Here is a 19,291-nt window from a genome sequence, read left to right as displayed (position 1 = left end):
CATTCGGCCCACTGAGTCCATGTCAACCCTCTGAAGAGCATCCTGCCCAGACCCATCCCCCTACCCTACCCTGTAAGCCTGCATTTCCCATGGACAATACACTTAACCTACACATCCGTGAACACTATGGGTAATTTAGCATGGCCCATCCACCTAGCCTGCACATCTTTGGACTGTGGGAGGAAACCCATTGCAGACACAGAGAGCGTGCAAACTCTACACAGACAGTCACCCGAGGGTGGAATTGAACCTGGGTCCCTGGTGCTGTGAGGCAGCAGTGCTAACCACTGAGTCACTGTACTGCCCCATGGATGTAGCAACTGAAGTGAGCAGTGGTCATGATTGAACTGAGAAAGTGGTGGTCAAAAGGGGATGGTATAATAAGACAATGAGACCACAATGAAAAGGAATGGGAGTAGGCCATTTAGCTGCCTCGAGACTGCTTTACCATCCAATGGTATCCTCACTGTACTTTCCTGTCCTTTCCCTGTAACTCTTGATTCCCCGACCGATCTGGAATCTATCTGTCTCAGCCTTAAATAGACTCAAGGAATCTGCCCCCACAGATCTCTAAGGCAAGGAGTTCCAAAGACTTCCAACCCTCTGAGAGAAGGAATTCCTCCTCATTTCAGTCTTAAATTGGCACCCCTTTATTCTGAGACAATGCACCCTGGTCCTACATGTCCCATGAGGGGAAACATCCTCTCAGCATTTACTCCACAAGCCCCTTCAGAATCCTATAAGTTTCAGTGACATCACCACACATTCTTCAAAATTTCAAATACTGGAGATATGGTCCCACCAAAAACTTGTACAGTTGGACTAAGACTTTCTTACTTATATATTCCAGCCCCCTTGAAATAAAGGCAAAAAAAATTCCATTAGCCTTCCTGATTACCTGCTGCACCTGTGTGCTAGTTTTCTATGTTCTGTGTTCTGTGCTCAACTACCCCCAAGGCTCTTTGTGTTGCAACTTACTGCAGTTTTTCTTCATTTAAATAATATTCTTTTGTTCTCTCTTCCAAAATGAACAACTTCACATTTTCCCATGTCATTCTCCATTTGCCAACTTTTTGCCCACATACTTAACCTCTCAGTGTCTCTCTGTAAGCTGTTTGTATCCGTCTCACAACCTGTCTTTTCACCTTAAATAAACAAAAGCTCTATGGATGCTGTAAATCAGGAAACAAAACAAAGTTGCTGGAAAATCACAGCAGATCTGGCAGCATCTGTGAAGGAAAAAGACCTGAGTTAATGTTTCGGGTCTGGTGACCCTTCCTCAGGGGACCTGAAGCGTTAACCCAGGTTTTTTTTCCTTCACAGATGCTGCTAGATCTGCTGACCTTTTCCAGCAACTTCTGTTTTGTGGCCTTTTCACCTGTTTTAGTATACACTGCAGATTTAGCTAGAGTACATTAACTTTCTTCCTCCAAGTAATTAATCTATATTTGAAGCAGTTACAATCCCAGTGATCCCTCTGGAACCCGGCTTGTTACAGGTTGTCAACCTGAAAAAGAACTCCTTATCCCTCCCCTCTCTGTTTCCTGCCCATGAGCCAATTCTCTAACTGTGCCAAGAAACTGCCTCCAACACTTTGTTGAATGCTTTCTTGATGTTCAAATACAGCACATCAACACCTTCCCCTCTATCCAATCTAGTTGAGAAGATATCTAAATTAATCAGACCCTGTTTCCCTTTCATGAAGCCATGCTGACTCTGCTTGATTAATTATGATTTTCCAAATGTTGTGCACACTATCCCAGCAAGTTGTAAAAGTGTCCCCAGATCTGCACTCACTTTCAAGCTGCTTCAGTTCAGTCGACGAATATGTTTTGTGATTTCAGGACTAGAACTTCAGTCCTAATACTGTACCTGTATTTATTTCATGGTTACCATAATCGTTAGATAATGGGCTATCTCAAACTGTAAATATTGTAGTGTGACCCAACTGCTCTCTATAAAGTCAACATTATTTTGGTGTTTTAGATTTGATTCACTCATATATAAAACCCAAACTACTATTAGTTTTGTTATATCACTGTCACCATCTGAAGTCATGGAATGGAGGAAGAAATAAATAGGCTTCTTGCCCCAATAGCAGCTGATTCAATTCAGCTGCTAATATAGATGTGTATATGTGTATATGCAGGGCCAAGGTGGTCATGAGAGACTTCAGTAACATAAGAAACGCGGGAAGTAGACAGTGAAAGAGCCATTAAGAGCTGACTGAATGCTGCGTTACTGAAGAAAATCTGCACCAGAAAATGTTGCCTGGATCCCTTGATGGCTCCTTCTCCTGCTGTTCCAATCCCATCCATCACCTCTGAGTCAAAGGACAGATGAAAAGAAAGCAAAAGCACAGAGAGAAAAGTAGTTCAGGACTGAGAAACAAAATAAAAAGTCATAAAGAGAGAAGCAAATGAGACAGAAACAGAAAAGTTAAAATAAAGCAAGGACCAGCAAAGCAAAGAATCAGGGAAACAGATGAGAAAAAGAAACAAAATTTGACTCGTCAAATGCGGTGCCGCTGGAGATCTTCAATGGCTGCTGGAGTTAACATTGCAGGATGGGAAGGAACCTTTGCAGTTCATAGCCCTAATAGGCACATTCTGTCCTCACTCTCACCCACAAAGAAAAACAGACTTACCTTTTGCATATAGTGCCTTTCACGACCTCACAGTATCTCTGAGTCCAATAGCCGATGAAATCCGAATGAATTGTAGCCACCATTTTCATTGAGGGAAATGTACAGGAAGTTTCCATAAAAATAAGTGAGATAATGACCAGTAAGGTTCCTTTTATTCTTGGCTGCGTGATAGATATTATTGGGGAGTCTTGAAGAAAAACAGCTAAAAGTGCTTCCTCTTTCCGTCCCAAGACGGCGAAAGGGTCTTTGATGTAACGTCTCCTCCCGAACACAGTACCTCAGACAGCACAACACTCCCTTAATACTACACTGGGTTTCAGCCTAAATCTTGTACCCTAACTTCTGCAGTAATTCCATGACTTTCCTGTTGGAAACGAGGTAATCTCTTTGAGATACAGCTGACAGAACTTCAGCTGTGACACATCATTCCCAGTGGTGCAGAAAGTAAGGATGCCACTTCCACTACTCCTCCTGTCCTTTGCCATTTATTTGCTGTATTAATTTGCTATATGGAAGATCGTGTGGCGTATCTGACCCTACTTTCTATTACATTGTGAAGGGCTTAGTCGGAGAATACTCTCAGCAGGGTCAATTGATGTAGGTGAACTCAAAACCTCATAAGGCCTCTGCCAACCACCACTCTGAGAGGGACCGCACATGGAAATTCTTTTGGAGCATTAGAAATGAATTCTGTTCCTGACTGCTGTGAATGAGTGACAATTTAAATGGCAACAACAACTGGGAAAAACGGAAGGATGCACTGCAACAAATGAGACAAAAGCTGTAAAACTGGCAGCACGTACTGCAAAACTGGCTGATGTGTGGAATAAAATCCATTTGTGGGTAGACTGATGCGATGCCAGGTTTTGTGTTGACAGTGACAGGTGTTTTGTGTTTCTTGACTTCAGGCATTGACGTGGAGGTCGCCAGGAAGGAGGAAGAACAGCGAATGGTCCAGGATGCCAGACAATGGTTAAATCGAGGGAAAATAGAGGATATTCGACATCCCAAAACTGGAGCAAGTGCCCTTCATGTTGCTGCAGCCAAAGGTTACTTGGAGGTTATAAAGTGAGTGCACAGAAGTCATTGAACTCCATGTTAGTGAACAGGTTTTCCCCTGACACCTTGTTTATCCTGTTTTTTAAACATATATTTCTTTTTAAACGATCTTTAAGATTTGACATTCTGTTGACCTTTTTGTTAAATGGCTTTTCTGTTTCCGGCCATTGGGACCCACTTGATACAGTATAAAGAACAGGGGTCAGGCAATGCTGTGATGTGATGTGATTCCTCAGGCTGTATGTGGCTCAGAAAGTGTGGGACAAAATAATGGTTTGAGAAATCTTCTAACTGAATATATCTAAGTGATGACGGTACATTGTATGAGTGCAGGTTCGCATTTGAGACCGTAAAACAGGTCAGTTGTGAAAGTGCACACTCCAATGTTAAACGTAGTATGTCCAGAATAGCCCAGGTGAGTGAAGTGAAAGAGTGCCAAAGTAAGGAGATAATCTGAGACATTTAGATTCTATTACAGTAACCCCTCAGTTGGAGGCATTTTCCTGGAGATCTCTGGGGATAGATTGTCCTTTGTCCTTTGCAGTACTACTTGAAACCAGAAAGTGAAACAGAATGGGTGGATGACCTCCAGCTGTAACCTTGAGTTGGGTTTTTCTTGGCAACTATGATACTTTGTGTCTCTTGGGAGCTGGCCTGTGGAATCTAGGTTGCAATCTAGCCCACACTGACAGCATTGGAGTCTGCCCATTCAGTGCTGGAAGGATCCTGAGAATTCACTCATTTTCCAGTTGATGCAAAGCATGAAACTGCTGGCATTCCCCACAGTCAGTCTGGCTCACAACATAATCTGGTTAACATATATTTACTGTGTAAAGGGGATTTACTGTCTGTGAGGGGCCTGGCTGGGGAATACTTTCTTGTGGCATTGAACATAAAATGTGGAAAAGCGCTGATAGCAAGTACAAATTCACCAAAATATTTCAAAAAATAAATTAATTAAATCTTGTAATTCTTTTCTGTTCACTCCCTCCTACTGTTATTGGCTGGGCTCTGTTATGTTTCTGCTCGGAAAGTTCACTGGACAGGATAATGTTGCCGTTGTCCCAGAGGACCATAGCACTGCTTTCTCATTAGAGAGAAAGAGAGAGGGAGACCACTACTAGTGGTGGTGTAATCTCAGTAACCATGCCTCATGCAAGGCGTGATCTCGAGAAGGTGAGACCTCCGCTGGTGTGGAAATCAAACCGGTAATATTGGTGTCATTTTGTTTTGCAAAACCAGCTGTACTATCAACTGAGCTAACTGACTCCCAAAACACGAAGGATACATATCCGAGGAAAGCAGTTGGCTCTGCAATGAAGGTGCTTTCTCCTATGCTAGCCTTTCCTGGACCAAGTCTTTTGTGTACCACATTTCTTTTGTTGCAGGTTGTTGATCCAGGCTGGCTTTGATGTGAACAGCCTAGACAATGATGGTTGGACTCCGTTGCATGCAGCGTCACACTGGGGAAAGGAGGAGGTGTGCAAACTTCTAGTGGAGAACCTATGCAACATGCAGGCCATTAATAAAGTGGTAAGTCTGACATTACTTAAGGGTGGATTTGGTGTTCCCACACTGCTGATTTTTCGGGGAAAGTGGGTACCAGATATTGACGTCTTTGAAGTCATTGTCTCAGGCTCCTCTCCAAGTCCCTGATGTGGTACCATACTTTGCAAATTAGGAAGATTCCAGATTTCATCTCCATCTACCTTGAAGAACAACTAAACTGTCTTTTTGATAAAGGGAAAATCAACCTGGGTTCCCATTCTTGCTCCTCAACCAATCACTCCTGGACATGTCAAGATAGGCACACTGCATATTAATCCCATGCCCTCATGCTGTCGGGCTCAAATATTCTCCATTAACATTCTGAATTTCTGACTGTATCTCCATTTATACCAGTTCAACTCTTTACATTTCCAGGCTTGTGACCATTTTTATCTTATTGATTGTGAAGGTGTTAATGTTAATTGAGTTCTCTCACTGAATCACTGTAAAGTGTTTCACTGGCAGATGTTGTATGAGCAAGTGAGTCGTGCACTATAATTCCATATCTTTGCACTTCATTAAACAAAGTGACTCCAGATTGCACTTTTTATCATTGCACCAAAGCTTGCTGAATGGAGCATTTATTAACATGTGGTGATGAATTCTGATGCAATCTTCTTTTTGCCCTGATGGCTGCTGAAGGTTTGAGTAGACTACAACACAGTGAGATGACGGGGCATTTGGGACCTTAGTGAATAATGGAACCAACAGTGTCGTCTTAACCAATAGACTTAAGAATTTTTTTAAAAAAACAGCAGGGAGGTGAATTGAAATTCAGTAAGGTGCAGGAAGAGAAATAGAGAAAAAAGGTTAACTTTAACAAGGAAAAAAGGAGATGTAACACTCATCTGTGCCAGCTCAGCCTTCCTCAGGCTACAGCACTGACACTGAACTGTCTGATGTGCAGTACTTGAAGAGCAGAAACTTGCTCCAGTTCCCACACCAAGCTCCATTCCAAGCCACTGAGTCCCCTCCTTGGAAATTGCCTGTGACTGTACATTCTCTGTTCCCAAACTTAGTATTGTTTTCGACCCATTCTGCAACATCAATAAGACTGCTTAATTCACCTCCGTAGCATATTGCAAGTGTACTTATATTTAACTCATCAGCTGAAACCTTCATTCATGCATTTGTCACCTCTACACCTGACTACTTCAATGTAGGTATGGCTGCATGCCCTGCATCTCAGCCCATTCCCCCCCATTTCCCACCACCTCCCCACACGCACTCAGATGTATCTCCACCCTCACCAACTTTTAATCTGTGAAAACTTGAGGATGTTCAAAACTCTTCTGCCCATGACTGAACTTGCCTAACTTCCTATTTGTCCATTGCACTGAACTGCATTTACTCCCATTTAAGAAACAGCTCAATTTTAAAAAGCTCTCTCTTCTCTAAGTTTCTCCACAACGTCCTCTGTCTCTGTCTCTGTCTCCAGCAACCCTACATCATTATGATTATTCATGCAAGGGATGTGGGCATCGCTGCCATGGCCAGCATTTATCGCCCATCTCTTGTGCCTGTTGAGAAGGTGGTGAGCTGCAGTCTATTTGGTGTAGGTAGACCCACTATGCTAGTAGGGATGGAATTCCGGGATTTTAATCCCAGCAACACTGAACGAATGGCAATTATATTTCCAAGTCAAGATGGCGAATGGTTGGATGGAAACTTGCAGGTGATGGTATTTCCATGCGTCAGCTGCCCTGATCTTCCTGGATGGAATTGATTGTGGGTATCTGTACTTTCTTCAACTTTAGCCTTAAATGCATTACCAACTTTAATCGCTCCATGCCAGGCCTTCAGCTGCCAAGACTTTTGTGACACTATCTAAAACGTATTGTTTTGGCCAAGATTTTGATCCTGCTCTCCTATATCTCCCTATCTAGCAAACGTTGTGTTGTATTCTTCTTGTGAAAGGCATTATGCCTTTTACTCTGTTAAAATGTTTCATCAACACTTGTGGTTGTTGTTTATCTCATTGTACTCTCTCAGCCAAGAGCAACAATGAGATTCATCAATGAGTTGCCACATTACTGTTTGTATCCTGCATACTGCTTCCCAGTTCCTAACTTGCCAAAAGTCATAGTGGACCAATATAGTGCATTGTGTTAAAGTGTTACTAGAAGCTGTTGCTTTTTTTTTGTTCTTTATTCAGTTGTGGGATATGGCTGTCGCTAGCTGGCCAGCATTTCTTGCCCATCCCTTGTTGCCCTTGAGAAGGTGGTGGTGAGCTGCTTTCTTGAACTGCTGCGGTCTTCCTGCTGCAGTTTGACTCTCAATGCTATTAGGGAGGGAATGCTATGATTTTGACCCAGTGACAGTGAAGGAGCGGCATTATATTTCCATGTCAGGATGGTGAGTGACTTGGAGGGGAACTTAGAGGTGGGTGGTGTTCCCAAATGTCTGCTGCCCTTGCCCTTCTAGATGCAAGTGGTCTTGGGTTTGGAAGGTGCTGTCTGACAATCTTTGGTGAATTTGTGCAGTGCATCTTGTAGCTCGTCCACATTGCTGCTACTGAGCATCTGGTGTTGGAAGGAGTGAATGCTTATGGATGCCTATCAAGTGGGCTGCTTTGTCCTGGATGGTGTCAAGCTGCTTGTGTGTTGTTTGAGCTCATCCAGACAAGTGGGGGGTATTCCATCATGCTCCTGACTTCTGCCTTGTAGTTGGCGGACAGGCTTTGAGGAGTCAGGAGTTGAGTTACTTGCTGCAGTATTCCTAGCTTCTGGCCTGCACTTGTAGTCACTCTGTTAATATGGTTAGTCCAATTGAATTTCTGGTCAATGGTAACCCTCCAGATGTTGACAGTGGGGGATTCAGAGGTGGTAACACCATTGAATGTCAGGAGGTGGTGGTTAGATTGTCTCTGTCTCTTATTGGTGATGGTCATTGTGTAGCATGAATGTTACTATGTTTGACTGGTGTTAGTCTGTATTGTCATACATGCACCATGCTTTCTAAGTTGTCACTTTGCTGAATGTTGCGTACTATTATTGTGGCTGTTGATGAGTATGACATTTTGATTTCTGCTATTATTACACTGTATTTATATTTCAGGATTTCATCTGTATTGAATAGTATTGACTATTGCAATGTATTCCTCTTTATTGGATTTCATTTCTCAAAGCTTCTTTGCTCTCTTTTGCAATACTTTTGAAATTTTATCTACTTCAGTGTAAGCAGTTTGTTCAGTTGTGAGTTTAAATAGACTATGCTGCTCTAAGCTGTACTGAATTTCGTACCTTTCACTGCATGCTATATTGTGCTGTGCTGTTCCACAATAGTGATACTGCTTCATTTTGTACCACTTTCCTCTGTTTTCTACTATGTAGCTTTCTTTGATTTTATTTCTGTAAATTGATAGTCTATAGTACATTATATTTGTGTACTGTACCATATTGGTGTGCTTTCTTTTGCATTACTCTAAATTAGAAAATAAAACTTAAGGTATCGTGGAAAACTGTTTATTGATATTTTTCTGTTCAACTTGCATTTTGAATTTCTGCTTCACAATTTGAAAAATTACACAAAATGTGAGATGTTCTTTTGGTTTTAGTTGCTTCAGCAACTTCACTTTTATATTTCTTTATGGATGGACAAGCTGTGGGGCATTGACAAAACTGAATCCAGTCTCCCTATGGCCATCTGTAAACAAAGCCTGGTTATTACCCTGGATGACGCTACTGTTCGATTAATATAGAGTAAATACAATGATTTTACATGGGCACAGAACATATTCAGACAGTAGTCATTAATAGTTTCACAATGGAACCTATTCACACTTTAATGCTGATGGAAGTGCTCTGTATCAGGAGGCTAGACTCTGATAAAACAATTATGAAAGCTTTAGTCAATAACTGGAAAGCTGGGGCTAAACCTGAAGCTGGCTGCAGGGCTACAGATGTTGTCTGATCTGTTTCCTGAGAAATGAGCCTGACTATATTTCTAGAACTGCCTGGGAGGCTGGCATACTTCAATTTGAGAGAGACATTTTCCTGTAGATAAAATGGAGCAAAAGCGTCTTAAGAAGAAATTGAATCGTAAAAGTGCAATTTTTAAAGTGCAGTTGAAATACTTGTTGAGTGGGTACTTGACCTTTTGAATGCTGAGTGGGTCATATAATGAAGGTCTTGGGGTTCAAATTAAGGTGGTAATAATTTCACATTGTGCTGGTTTGGTTGCATTGTATAGACTGGGGGTGGTGGGGGGTGCGGTTTATGTATTTGTTTTACTGTCTCTAAAGTTAAATGGACAGTAGCAATTGTTTACTATCAGGAAATTGACAGATTTTTCTGAATCACAGGGTCAAACAGCATTTGATGTAGCAGATGAAAACCTCTTGGAAATGCTGGAGGAGCTACAGAAGAAACAAGCTGTTGTAAGTATTTGACAGAGTGATGCACTGACGACTGTTTCAGGCCATCCTGTTCACATACAGTAGGGACGAGTCTGAGGGTAAATTTCTTGACAAGGCTAAAAAGGCAGCTGACATCCCCTTAACTGTTGTTTTAGTTTGGCAGAAAACCAAGGGGTGGGATTTTCCTGGTCCCTATTTGAAGAACTGCTTCCAACCCCTGCCAAATGTCCATAATTAGTAGACAAAAACCATTGCAAGAACCAGAAATAGTATCGTAGGAAATCTCCTTTCAAGGAATATCTTCACCTCAAAACAACTTTGGGAAAGTCCACATGACCTCAGCATAATTCTGAAACCTGCTAGAAATTCCTTTAAAATTGTACATCTGTACAGTAGCCAAAATTAAGCAGATTATTATTGACTATAAAGTTTCTCATTTAGTTCGGGCTGGCTAAAGGGCTTTTAGAATGTCTGTTGGGCTGGACTGTTAATTGTTCATTCCTATTTAGAGGCCCTCTTCAGTCTTGTTCTGTTCCTCATTTATACTCATTCTCCTGATTGTGGCAGGTTTGTCATCTCTCGTGTCAAATACAGGAAGCAGAAACTTTCAGTGTTACTTTTGTATTGAGATTTTCTCTTGGTCAAATTTTAGGATTGTACAGTTTAATTGCCGCATTTTTAACAATGGCTATATTTGACGTGAGATTGCTTCACAGGACTCTTGAGTTAGGAGCCTCTCTCAGCATCATATTCAGCCACATTCAATATAGTGCCTTCTGTACATCTCAGCTCTGAGTCAGACGTTTGTAAATTTAAGTCCCTCTCCAGAGATTTCAACATACAATCGAGGTGCTGTAAAACCTATGTATGTCCCTATCCTCCAACAGAAGGAACCTGCTATAACCTGCAGTCAAGCGGCATACTGTATTTGGGTGGCAGTGATTTATTGTGTGAGAGAACGTAATGCCCCTTTAAGAACAGATGCTGCTTGATGTGACTGCAGGCCCTTTGTTTCAAATTGAAGTGATCTGATTCTGACTTAAGAAAAGTAGGAGTGACACTGGCCGTGGGTTTTCTCCCTCCAACCCACTTCCTTGACAGCACCAGAAAACACTGACTTCTTTAGCACCTATACCAGTGCCCATTTAAAGGGAGGAATTTTGTGATTCCAAAAATGCTGGGGAGACTTGGGTCCACCGTGGACATGAGAAATTGGAATTTGTCGAAATGGTTTGGCAGTGGAGAAGAAGTCTCACAGGCAAGTTCTCCCCAGGAGTTATCAGTGGATCTCAGGAGAGTAGTTGCTGTGGCACTGCTCCATTCACTTCCATGTTCCTCCAAACTATTGAATGACTCTTCATTCTTTATTGTATTGCAAACATGTCCAACTTGCATAGGTTTCTCTTAGACCCTGTAATCAATGGAGTTTATTATTGTTGTCTTAGTGACCAATTGTAGTGAATTTTTTTTATGGTTTGGACAAGATTCTGACTTCCTGAATTGTGTAGATGTGGGCTATTGAGTTGGACCTTTTGTGGCCTTCTAAAATTCATGTCCTTAGTGCATCTATTCCACTGAGTTAGAAGTATAGAAGCATATGAATTAAGTTGTATATTGTATTCTCTATCCTCTGTGCAAAACAAAAGATGAAATTGGAGAAGGAGAAACAAGCCAAGATGGAGGCCTCCCTGATTGAATTGTCGAATGCCTCACAGCAGCTTCCGTCCAGGACTAGGAGGTTAGTTTGTGCTGAATTTGTCTTCATGATTCAACAGCATGTAGACTCACTGTTTGATGAGTGGTGTGCCATTACTCACTATAACACCACTGGATTTAAAAAAAAACTGTGGGCACAATATTCACCAATCAAAGAACTGAGCTAATGCTTAAAACAAAACACTCCTGTCCGTCCCCTCTGCCACCTTCCCCTCTTCTCTCCCCACTGAAAGTGGGAGTATCAATACAATTCAAAATCAGTACCAAAAACAGATGAGGTCATTTTGCAGAGCAAAAATGTTAAACTCTGGTTACCAGAGACAAATATCCAAGTCTGCCAAAGCTCAATGTGAAAGGGTCATGCTATCCATCTATGCTGAGATGAGAGATTTTGAATGAAACCATTATCAAATAGACATGACATTTAACAGCTTTGACCTACCTGTTTAAAGGGCAGGGGAAATAGCTTAGATCTGCTGATGAAGGCAAGATATTGGATTTTAAACTAGGAAAGTGCAGCCACTATTATGGTCATGGGGGGATATTGAATGCTCACAGACCGTTTCTCTTAAATTTAATCAGGTTTGATAATTCTTTACTATATTTTAATACTTCTCATTATTGCCATACAATTTAAAAATAAACTCATTTCGATGAGATTTTAAAGTTGATGTCGGATGTTCCAGGAAATGCTTAAGACTACTTCCAACATACATGCACACATGCACATTCTTAACTTAATTTGTACCTGTAATTAACTACCTCCCCGTCCGCATCTTGAAATGGATCTGAAAGAAGATCATCTCAGGCCCTTTTCATTTACAATACAACAACCAGTTACACAGCAGTACTGTTAGGTGCCTGGGAGATATGTTTCCAACTTGCCACCGGACCCATAAGTGATTTGTGTCATTGCTTGAAAATTGTGGCACACCTATGGATTAGTGTTGCTTTTTCTCTGATCTGTACAAATGGAGCCGAGTTTTCTGTGATCTCTAAGTGGCAGCTGCCAGGTGCTACAAGAGTGTGGAGTTGAAGATGTACTGGGAACCTCATGTGTGTGAATGTCTCGCTGTTCTAATATCCAGAGTACAGTGCAGCCCTCTTTCAATTGAGTTTGTACCAGATATTTTTTATGAAAAGAAAGCAGTTCATTGCTGCAATTCTAAAAACGCACAGAAAATGAAATACTGCAGTTTTCCTTTCCTTTCACAAAATACTTTAACTGCAGTTTTTTTGCAAAAGTGTGCTAATAACCCCCAGTGGCTGCTTCAAGTACTGCATCAATCTTTCAATTCCAGCTCTGCGTGAAAGCAGACCTCGTACCAGCAAATCCGTGCTAAGATAGGTCAAATGCAGTTAACTGTTTCAAGTGAATGCTTCGCATTGGGTCGGAAGGTTGTGTATTCAAGCCCCACTCTCTGACTTGAATGCCTAATCTCTGCTGATACTAAGGTGCTTTATTGAGAAAGTCCTGCATTGTATGAATTATTGTCCCTCCAGATCGTATTTTAAACAGAGTTCCTTTCTGCCAGTCCCACTGTTGCTTGGCCGAATTACCACCATTTAATTTCAAGGTGATTTCATCCCATGTGAAGCCCATGGGGAAAATTTGGGAACAATGAGATATTTCAAAAGTGCAAATCCTGTTTCTTTTAACCATGCTGTCTTCACAAGTACTTGAACCTCTGAAAGGAACTTGTTGTTCACTATTTCTTTCTCATACTCTGCCTGGTCAAAAGCTTCAGAATGGCCTTCCCAAACCTTCCATCCGATATTACACATGACAAGTGAGATCTCTGTGTTCTGTGCCCTTTGATCTTTGTTCTTGTTCATAAAGGTCTTTTCGTCATAAACTGTCCTCAACTATTTATTTTCTTAGCTACTGGAAGGAAAATTTTCCATTCTTTGCTATGGATATTTCATGAAACAGCATTAACTGATACAGCTTGGGGGCAATTCTGCATCTCCTTTGCTCGCTTAAGAAAAGCAAGAGCCCTTCTAGTCTAGAAATGTGCTTTTCCCTGGTTAGTTATTATTCTCCTTGTTCTGTACTCAAGGAGTGTGTTACATGATCTGATTACATCTGCATTATCTATCCCTTTCAGTGTTTTAAAAAAAATCTTGAGTCATTCAATTTTTCTCAAGTGAAAACCAGTTTCAATTCTCTAAAATTTGTGTTGAAACTTAACGGCCCTGAGTCTGTTACTAATTTTTCATATTAATGTCATTTTGAAGATGGTGTTTAAACTGGAAAACACTCAAAGTATCTGGTCACAAATATCCTTATATAGTTAGAATAATCTACATAAAGTAAAATCATACATCCTTGCGATAGATCCCTGCACGTGTTCAGTCCGTTTTAAGGTTGAGACAGCTAGGCGAAAAGCCAATCTTCAAAAGGAGTTAGCGCAAAGATATCAAAAATTTATGGTTAAAGATCAAAAAATGCAAAAAGCTGGCAAATGTAAAACAGTAAGGTGTTCCATAGTTTGGAAGTTTTGTAAAGCAATGATTGTAGGATCATTCATTTGAATCTTTGTTTGAACACAGTGGAGCTATAGGGAAAAGAAAGAGAGCACACAATGTTGAAGCACAAAGCAAAACGTGGAAAGCTGACAGAATCCCACAGCACAATTGTGTAAATATTGTTAAGACAAACAGATCATGTCTGTAATTTGAGGGAGAAAGTTCAAAGACCAGCAATGCAAGTGGAGTTTCTTTCCAAATCAGCCATTCTTGATCCTTCAGTAAATAGGAAAAGAGATATGCTTACACAAAAAGGAGAGGAGATGAGGAATAATGAGAAAATGGTAATCCGAATGAAATTGATCATTGTGCAGTGGAATTACAAGCAAAGATTGGGCTGGATGAGAAGTGGGAAAGGCCACTGCTTTGAAGGAGAAATGACTGAGAGCCCAGGAGAGTGGAAATATATCAAAGGATAAGTTGCCAACAACAACGCAAATGCAATGATTAATGCTATAAATTGGATAGTCATGAATAGTGGGCTGGTGCTGAGAACTCCACACTGATTTGTTTAAAACTGCGCAGTGTCAGAGCCAGACAAAAGAATTATGTTTAGGCAGAGATGTTTAAGTGTGACAAGAATAAAGGAATAATCCTGCCATTAAACATACCAGTGAGGTATGAGTTCAATCAGAACTTTTTAAAAGTAACAGATGATTTTATTCACAGCTTCCAAGGTAGTTTAAAAGATAAGAACACTTCATTTTTCTTAGCAATTTGGTGAAAATGTGAACCTCCTGGGTAAGCAAGACGAGGAGAATGAGGTTACTAAGATGATGTAAAACAAGCATAGCTTGCAACTGGTGGTACAGATGATAGATAGCATGACCAAAGGTGGTCTTGGACTGTAGGATGAGATGCTCTTAATTGATAAACTCGGGATGAAACTCACTGACCAATATAGCTGAATGGAATCAAGGAAATAAGAAAGTTTATTGTAAAGATAGAATACTTGCAGTTAATAGCTAATAATATAACGCATCTTCCCAAATGGAGAGACCTCCATTGTGTTCATGCTTTACTTCCCTGTTCCAAAGTGCATCCTATTAAATTTATTTAATGTTAAAAACAATTGATTAAATTCTACCTGGATCAACATAATTTCATAAATATTCACCATAATAATCTCTGAGACATTTAGTAGTGTTTGTTAATTTATCAGTTTTAAAGAAGAACTATGTTATTTATAAATCCTGTTCATAGAGAGCTGGGAATCTACATTAAGGTGTGGAAAACTCCAGTCATGAACGCTCCCAAGACCTTTTCCATTTAACATCCCCTCTTCAATCATCTTGACTCAGTTTCAAATTTAACCAATTTACCCACCAATGACATTTAATCATCTCCACGGCTTCAAGTGTAAAATTTTATCAGATGCCTTCTAGCTAAGGGCTCTTGTTGTGCGGTATTTCTGAACCAGGAAATCCAGGTTCAAGTTTCACCTACTCCAGAAGTGTGCCGTAAAATCTCCTGCACAGGTTGATGAGAAAATATCTGCAGTTCTCATTACTTAGCTGTATAAACAATTCGAATAGGTTTGAGAGACATGACACTTGTTTCAGTGTTCTTTCTGCTCACTGCTTTAACCTGCAACCTGCTGTTTCTCTCTCTAATTCTGTTGTTTCTAATGCACTTGTTCCTTACCAAAGTGATCCATCTTTTTCCTGTCTACTGTGAGCCCATCCAGTTGTACCATCCTGCTTCTAACTCTTGTGAGAATCCTAAATCTCATTGCTATTTTTTCTTTATCTTTCAAAACATACCACATATTAATTGGCAGCAACTTGGTCATTCGGTCATGTGACTAGCAACCGGGCTGACAGAAGGCAAACTAGATGAACCCTGAACATTTATTGTTCACGAATTTATATGCTCCAAATCAAAACAATTTTTATTTAAATTCAGATCTGCTTCATTTATGCTCTGAATATTTTGATATGAGGGAATATGCTGAGAGGAGAAAATGCTGGGCAGCAAGGAGTGTTGCAGAGCTATGTCATGAAGAGGAATCCACTGTGTGCTGAGGCCTGGCCTTGTGCAAGTTAGCTGGAAGTCGGCTGCACTGTATCAGCTTTATCACTGGACAATGAGAGTGATGCCTCGCCCAGTAAAATGCTGTGCGAGGATAGCCTCTGGGCCCCTGTCAGGGGTTCACTGATTGTTTTGTGCTTTGAGATCCAACAGGGTACAAAAGAACAACTCCAGCATTCCCCAGATGTAAATAGCAGCACTGCGACAGCTGTGTGGTGCCCACTTGACCTTGCAAAGAAAGGTTGTCACATTTTTAAGAATCACAATACAACATGACTAAGAAACAAGTTAGGCCCGGGAATGAAAGAGAGCATAAGAGAATACAACTATGCAAAGCGAAGCTGTGAAAATCTTATGAAACAAGAAGAAGAGATCTTGGGAGTGCATTGCATTAGAATTCAGAGCTGAGTACTAGAATTGAGGCTTAAAAGTACAGAACGATTGTAAGAAATGAGAGTAAGATTTGCTGTAGTGAAGTCCCAAAGAGTTGCCCCGTGTCAACGCTGTCTTGAATCCATCAATTCAGCATAACCGAGAGCTGAAAGTGTATGGTACACAATGATGGACAGAGGATAGCAATGTTCTCAATATACCATGTACAGAATGGCAGAAAATCAACAGTATGTTTTACACGGGAGCTAAGGACAAATTTGTTGGGAACATGTTACAGGCGGGACTGTAGATTCTGCAACTGCCAAGCACCAGGTGATGGAGCTAGGAATACACATCTCTCAATTAGAGGGTGGGGAAAAAGTGGTTGTGCAGGATAACAGAGTGCGTTCCATAAGGAAAGAGAGAGCTGGGAGCAAATTGTTTGAAAAGATGGAAACAATAATGGAAGTCTGTGTAAAGTTTGTCGGCCGTTGAGGTCAGCACCCCCTTATTTGCAGTGCCTGCTGGAGAACGGCTCCTTTATACCCTGTTTGAGTTTTGTGTCTAACCCTGAAAGATGGAACTTGCTGACCATGTCCTGGGCTGCACGCATCACACTAACAGCCAACCAGAGCTAATCCGTTATCCCACCAGGACTTCTATTTCCCGTATGAGCAGCAAAGATAAAATCTCAATGCATGAGAAAGAACGCAAGACCTTAGAGTCTGTAATGCTGGAGCATGTCAATGATGAGGAAGACAGGAAGAAGTTGAATGGCTCAAGTTCTGAGGAGGAGATGCCGTATGAAGCTAAATCAGAAACTGGTAAGTCTATTGATGGGGGCAAGGAATTAATGATCTCACTTTGCAGATGAACATAGGGCTGGGTGTGTTCTTATTTTCTGCTACACTGTCATGCACATGATCCTCAGTCCTGAGATTTCACTCAAGCTGGGATTCTGTACCCATTAGCTTCTCTGAAGAAGGATCTTTGTGGGATACAGCTAATAGATAAAATTAAAAGGCCAAGAACATTTTAAGAAGAAGGAACCTGCTGCACGTTTCAATAAGATCATAATGAAATAATCAATTCCACTTTCCCATCTCACCTTAATTTCTGTTGATTGTCTCAGTGCCCAAAAGTGTATTCTAAAAGTTGAATCTGCTCAATGACCTCAGCACCGTCACGTTTGAAAACTATCATTGATATATCAAATTCAGAGATTATGGTCTTGTCCGTATTGGGGACCCAGGCCACAGCCTAAATACTAGACTCCAGGAATATCAAATCAACTTCAAATATGGTGAATAGGCCAGCTAGGTCAAATATACTCTCATCTTAATAACCACCATATGCAATGGTCCAACTCCAAATTTATTTTATTCACCAATCTGGCCTACAAGACACATCAGGAAGGCAATGGAGATCAATTATGTCTGGCTATCTTCACTCAAAATACCATTCCACGTAGGTGACAATACAGCGTGGAGCTGGAGGAGCACAGAAGGCCAGGCAGCATCAGAGGAGCAGGAAAGTTGACATTTCAAGTCAGAACCTTTCTTCAGAAATGGGGGAAGAGGGGAAGGGAGCTGTGGGGAAAAAAGAATAGAGAGAGGAGGGGTGGGGCTCGGGAAGGTAGGTGAGATGATGATAGGGGAGTGCAGGTCGGGAGTGGTAGGGATTGGTCAGTGGGGTGGGTGGGATGGATAGTGGGGAAGAAGATGGACAGGTTGTGTCAGGTCAAGGTGGGGATGAGGGGGAGGGTTGAACATGGGATGAGGCTGGGGTTGGGGAGATTTTAAAACTGAACCAGAACTCGGCCCGCCCCCCCCCCCCAACCAAACTCTGGTGATCGAACATGTTCTCAACTGCATCTCATAGATTTCCTGCACTTCTGCCCTCACACCCCGTCCTCGTTAATAAAAATAAAGACAGAATCTTCCTTGTCCTCAAACCACCCCAGAAACCTCTATATCCAACGTATCATTCTCTACAACTTCCACCATCTACAATCCATCCGCACAACCAGAGATATTTCCCTCCCCACCCCTACCTGCCTTTCGTAGGGACCGCTCACTCCGTGACATTGTCATCTACTCCACACTCTCCAGTAGCCCCACCACCCCCAAAACCTTTCCCTGCAACCACAGGAAATGCTACACCTGTCCCCACACTACCCCCCCCCCCCCACCCCATTCAAGGCCTAAAACAAACCTTTCATATCAGCTAGGGGTTTAACTGTACATGTCAACTTGGTCTACTGCATTCGCTGCTCCTGATGTGGCCGCCTCTACATTGGTGAGACCAAGCGTAGACTCGGAGACTGCTTTGTAGAGCATCTATGCTCTGTGTGCAAACAACAACACCTTCCGATTGCCAACCATTTTAACTTCCCTCTCACTCCCTGGATGACATGTCCATCCTTCGCCGCCTCCAGTGTCACAATGACGCCACCGGGAAACTAGAGGAGCAGCACCTCACATTCCACCTTGGAAGCCTATAATCAATGGCCTAAACGTGGAATTCAGCATTTTTAAAATCTCTCCACCCCTGGCCTCATCCCCACCTCCTTGACCTTACACAACCTGTCCATTCTGTCTCCCCTATCCACCCTATTCATCCCACTGACTAATCCCCACCACTCCCTACCTGCACTTGCCTTTCCCCAGCTCCACCCTTCTCTCTCTCTTTATTTCCCAGCTCCCTTTCCCCTCCCTATTTCTAAAGAAGGATCCTGACCTGAAACGTCAACTTTCTTGTTTCTCTGATGCTGCTTGGCCCGCCGTGTTCCCCAGCTCCACACTGTGTTGTCTCTGACTTCAGCATCTGCTGTTCTTGCTGTCTCAATATTTTGTAGGTGACCAATCAGCAGTAAGAATGTTAGCGTGTGCAGACTAATCTGCAATAAGAATATTAACATGCGCAAACCAGTCAGCAGGAAGAAGCTAAGATTTATTTGACCTATTACATACACCGTAGCCTGAACAGAAAGTCTTGCCCCTGTTTTCAACCTCCAAAAAGCCACTACTTCT

At 41.7% G+C, this 19,291-nt stretch overlaps 1 protein-coding gene across 7 annotated transcripts in view; it reads left to right on the top strand.

The window, feature by feature from the left end:
• The window catches only part of LOC125459460 (protein phosphatase 1 regulatory subunit 12A-like), a 219,353-nt gene that overhangs the window by 127,677 nt on the left and 72,385 nt on the right, over positions 1–19,291 (top strand). For 6 of the 7 annotated variants that reach the window (XM_059651909.1, XM_059651913.1, XM_059651907.1 and 3 more), the window contains exons 4-8: positions 3,556–3,715; positions 5,095–5,239; positions 9,558–9,632; positions 11,258–11,349; positions 16,914–17,083. In XM_059651909.1, the coding sequence (XP_059507892.1) occupies positions 3,556–3,715; positions 5,095–5,239; positions 9,558–9,632; positions 11,258–11,349; positions 16,914–17,083 (642 nt within the window). The remainder of the gene's footprint in view (positions 1–3,555; positions 3,716–5,094; positions 5,240–9,557; positions 9,633–11,257; positions 11,350–16,913; positions 17,084–19,291) is intronic. The other variant, XM_059651908.1, reaches the window with a different exon arrangement.

The sequence above is a fragment of the Stegostoma tigrinum genome, chromosome 17 (genome assembly GCF_030684315.1).
Source record: "Stegostoma tigrinum isolate sSteTig4 chromosome 17, sSteTig4.hap1, whole genome shotgun sequence".
NCBI lineage: Eukaryota > Metazoa > Chordata > Chondrichthyes > Orectolobiformes > Stegostomatidae > Stegostoma > Stegostoma tigrinum.
This window is presented reverse-complemented; position numbering and strand designations above follow the sequence as displayed.